Source organism: Quercus suber, unplaced genomic scaffold (assembly GCF_002906115.3).
Source record: "Quercus suber isolate HL8 unplaced genomic scaffold, Cork oak 2.0 scaffold_715, whole genome shotgun sequence".
In the NCBI taxonomy this organism is placed as follows: Eukaryota; Viridiplantae; Streptophyta; class Magnoliopsida; order Fagales; family Fagaceae; genus Quercus; species Quercus suber.
Genome location: NW_027070156.1, coordinates 202,054 through 205,129, shown reverse-complemented (window position 1 = coordinate 205,129; position 3,076 = coordinate 202,054). Strand labels below are relative to the sequence as shown.

General features: G+C 32.7%; 2 protein-coding genes across 2 annotated transcripts; one reads left to right on the top strand and one right to left on the bottom strand.

The window, feature by feature from the left end:
* Positions 1-829, top strand: LOC136064610 (probable LRR receptor-like protein kinase At1g51890). The gene is made up of 2 exons (XM_065766541.1): positions 1-166; positions 244-829. Exons 1-2 carry the CDS (start codon positions 76-78, stop codon positions 783-785), a joined length of 633 nt encoding a protein of 210 aa, XP_065622613.1. The 5' UTR covers positions 1-75; the 3' UTR covers positions 786-829.
* A 613-nt stretch (positions 830-1,442) lies between these two features.
* LOC112002079 (probable LRR receptor-like serine/threonine-protein kinase At1g05700) lies at positions 1,443-2,630 on the bottom strand (the record flags this gene model as incomplete). The annotated part of the gene is given in 6 exon segments (XM_065766536.1): positions 1,443-1,503; positions 1,589-1,660; positions 1,763-1,834; positions 1,919-2,057; positions 2,151-2,387; positions 2,390-2,630. Coding segments are annotated over 6 exon segments (822 nt in total), but the record flags the coding sequence as incomplete, so codon positions are not given.
* Between the last annotated feature and the right edge of the window lie 446 nt (positions 2,631-3,076).

Below are 3,076 nucleotides of genomic sequence, written 5' to 3'. Positions count from 1 at the left end.
TGCTTTATTAAAGTACTTATTAGATGATGGAGAAAATTTCTGCACTAGTGTTCCTATAAGCCAGAAGAAAGTTAGATGGTCATGATGGGGAGCTTCAAACATTTCATCCTTGCATTTCTTGTTGGTTTTGCCCTTATACATCTAGTTGATGCACAGGATCAAACAGGTATGATAATCTAAATTCTTGAATATATCATTGAGCTAATCACATAGCTAAGGTATTATTCTATCAATTTGTCTCAGGCTTCATAAGCATAGACTGTGGATCACCAGCCAATTCTAGCTATTCAGAGCCAACAACAGGCATAAATTACATTTCGGATGCGGCATTCATAGACACTGGTATAAGTCAACAGATATCAGCTGTATATAAAGATGGCTTTCAACATCAAGTATGGAATCTCAGAAGCTTTCCTCAAGGAATCCGAAACTGTTACAACATAAGCACTGCGCAAGGCACTAAGTATCTGATCCGAGGAACTTTCTTATATGGGAATTATGATGGACTAAGTAAGTTACCACAGTTCGATATTCATCTAGGAGTGAATATGTGGGATACGATCAACATAACAGATATGTCCCTTGATTTCTCCACGGAGCTCATACATGTCCCATATCAAAATTATTTACAAATCTGTCTTGTAAACACGGGCTTCGGGGTGCCATTTATATCGGCAATAGAGTTAAGGCCATTGAGCAATAAGACGTATTTATCAAATTCTGGATCATTGGCACTCTTCGCTCGCTTGGACGTGGGTTCAGTAACTGGCAAAACATACAGGTGAGTCATTTTATATAAGATTACATCATTTGAACCACTATATATATATATATAGTAACGGATCGGAATTGAATGCTCCCCATATTGATTGAAATGTATGAGGTCCATTTCACCATTAAAATTTCATTTTCTAGATCTGGCCACATAAAGAATGCCGTCATGAAATTTGATAAATATAGTGTTAGAATATATTTTCTTCAAATACACTTTGTGCTTGCAAAATTTAAAAAGGATATGTGATGAATATCTGCCTCATCTGTAAAATGTTTAAATTTTAAGTTCCATTTGTTATTATTTATTAATAACATCTTATTTGTATAAAATTTAACATATGTGTTAAAATAAGGAGAACATATAATCTAACCATGGGTTTTTAAAAATATTAATTAAATAAAATATTATTAAGCGGTATAATATTACTTAAAGTTATATAAGACTTAACTTTATCTTAATAATTCGATTGGTACATAAAAGAGGAGGGGAGTTTCAAACCTTAGTTCTCCTTAGAATAATTCATATTGGATTTTTGGTACTTAGCTTAAATTAGTTATTTTTGTTTATTTTGATATTTTGACACTTAGCTTTTGATGAAAATAGAAAGTTAAAATCGACTGTATAAATTGTAATTATTTATTAAATAATGGACTTAAAAATTCCAATATCAAAAAAAAAAAAAAAAAAAATAGCGAATAGTACCAGTGAGTTGATTTTTTTCTAAGTTTCTGCAAAGGTAGGGTGCATTACGATTTTTGTCATTTCTAACAAATTAAGAAGTTTTTTGGTAACAATCTTTAAAATTCAACTTACAGGACCCTCAAGTTTTGCAATTGCGAAAGGAAATCAGGCACTGATCCAGTAAGATTATTGTTTGACATATCCCTGAAATGACAAAATCACTTACCTTGTCATAAAAATTGTAAGCCAATTTGGTAATCATTATCATGTTTTACATTTTTAATTAAGTAAATTGCAAATACTTACAAATATTGTAACATTATGAGATTTGATATATAAACAGATATCATTCCAGTCAATCCACTAGAGGACAAGTTCCTGATTCAATTTAAATTTCACAGTAAGAGATACTTCAAAAATAAGTTTCCAATTCATAAGGCTTAGATGAATGAATGAACTTACAAGGATGTTATTCTAGGTGGGTTAATACTTTCATAGCTGCAATTTAAACCTGCCCATGAGTATGCTTGTGGGAGACACGGATCTCCTTCCCAATTTCTTTGTATTCCGTATGCTAACTTGATTTTTGTGATGGCATCAACTATAACATTTTCATAAGCATCCAAATAAGTTAAAAAAAAGTACAAAATAGAATGAGGCACTAGATGACATGCATGTGTGGAAGAAAACATACCATCTTGTTGGTTTGTTCCTGGTTTTGAGAGATCTCTAATTGAATATATCTCGAGTGCATTGAGGATAGGTGGCAGTGTTGAACTTTTTGTTTTGAAGATTAAAAGATCATAATTTTGGGCAATCGCCAAGATGGATGTGCTGTACACCGTGGATGTGTACAAGTATTGTGGAACAATAGGTCCATAAAAGAACTTCCCATTTACTGTAACGTTGAATGATCTGGACTGATTAGCTTGAGGTTTACAACTTCAGCAAAGTGCATGTATACATAGTATTGTGAGGAAGTAGCATTCTGCGAATTCCAATTCAACTCCAGAGGAGCACTAACATTAATTGGAGTGGAAGCAGTACTCATAACAATGGAAGGTGGTTGGTAATAATTGTTACTTTGGGAGTCAATAAGAAGTGAGGTACTTAAAGTTGTAGACGAATTGTAGTTGAAGGGAGTCCAAACGCGATCATAAACGTCTGTTGGATACCTAAGAAAACATAGATATTCAGAATAAGCCAGCAACTAATTGATAATAGTGTGCAATGTTCATATTGGGTTTGGGTTATTTTTCAATCTAACGTGGCCTTTTTGATTGAGGAAACGTCAACCCAACACAACCAATGGTAACTTTAAAAACTAGCCCAACTTGTGTTGGGTTGGGTTACCACGTTGAGGTAATTTTATGAGACCTTTTTTTAAGTCCTTTTTTTTTTTTTATGAGGTAATAAAAAATGGATCTTCTTTGAATTTTTAAGTCCNGCAGCACAAGGTTAGCCAAGAGTGATAAGTTGATTTGCTTAACTTTATCTTTAATAAGATTTCATTTTATTTTTTCTAAAAATGATTTGGACTATAAAAATGTAGGATTGGAGTATTTGCACTATGGATGTAAACCACCTATAATACATAGAGATGTGAAGACTACAAACATC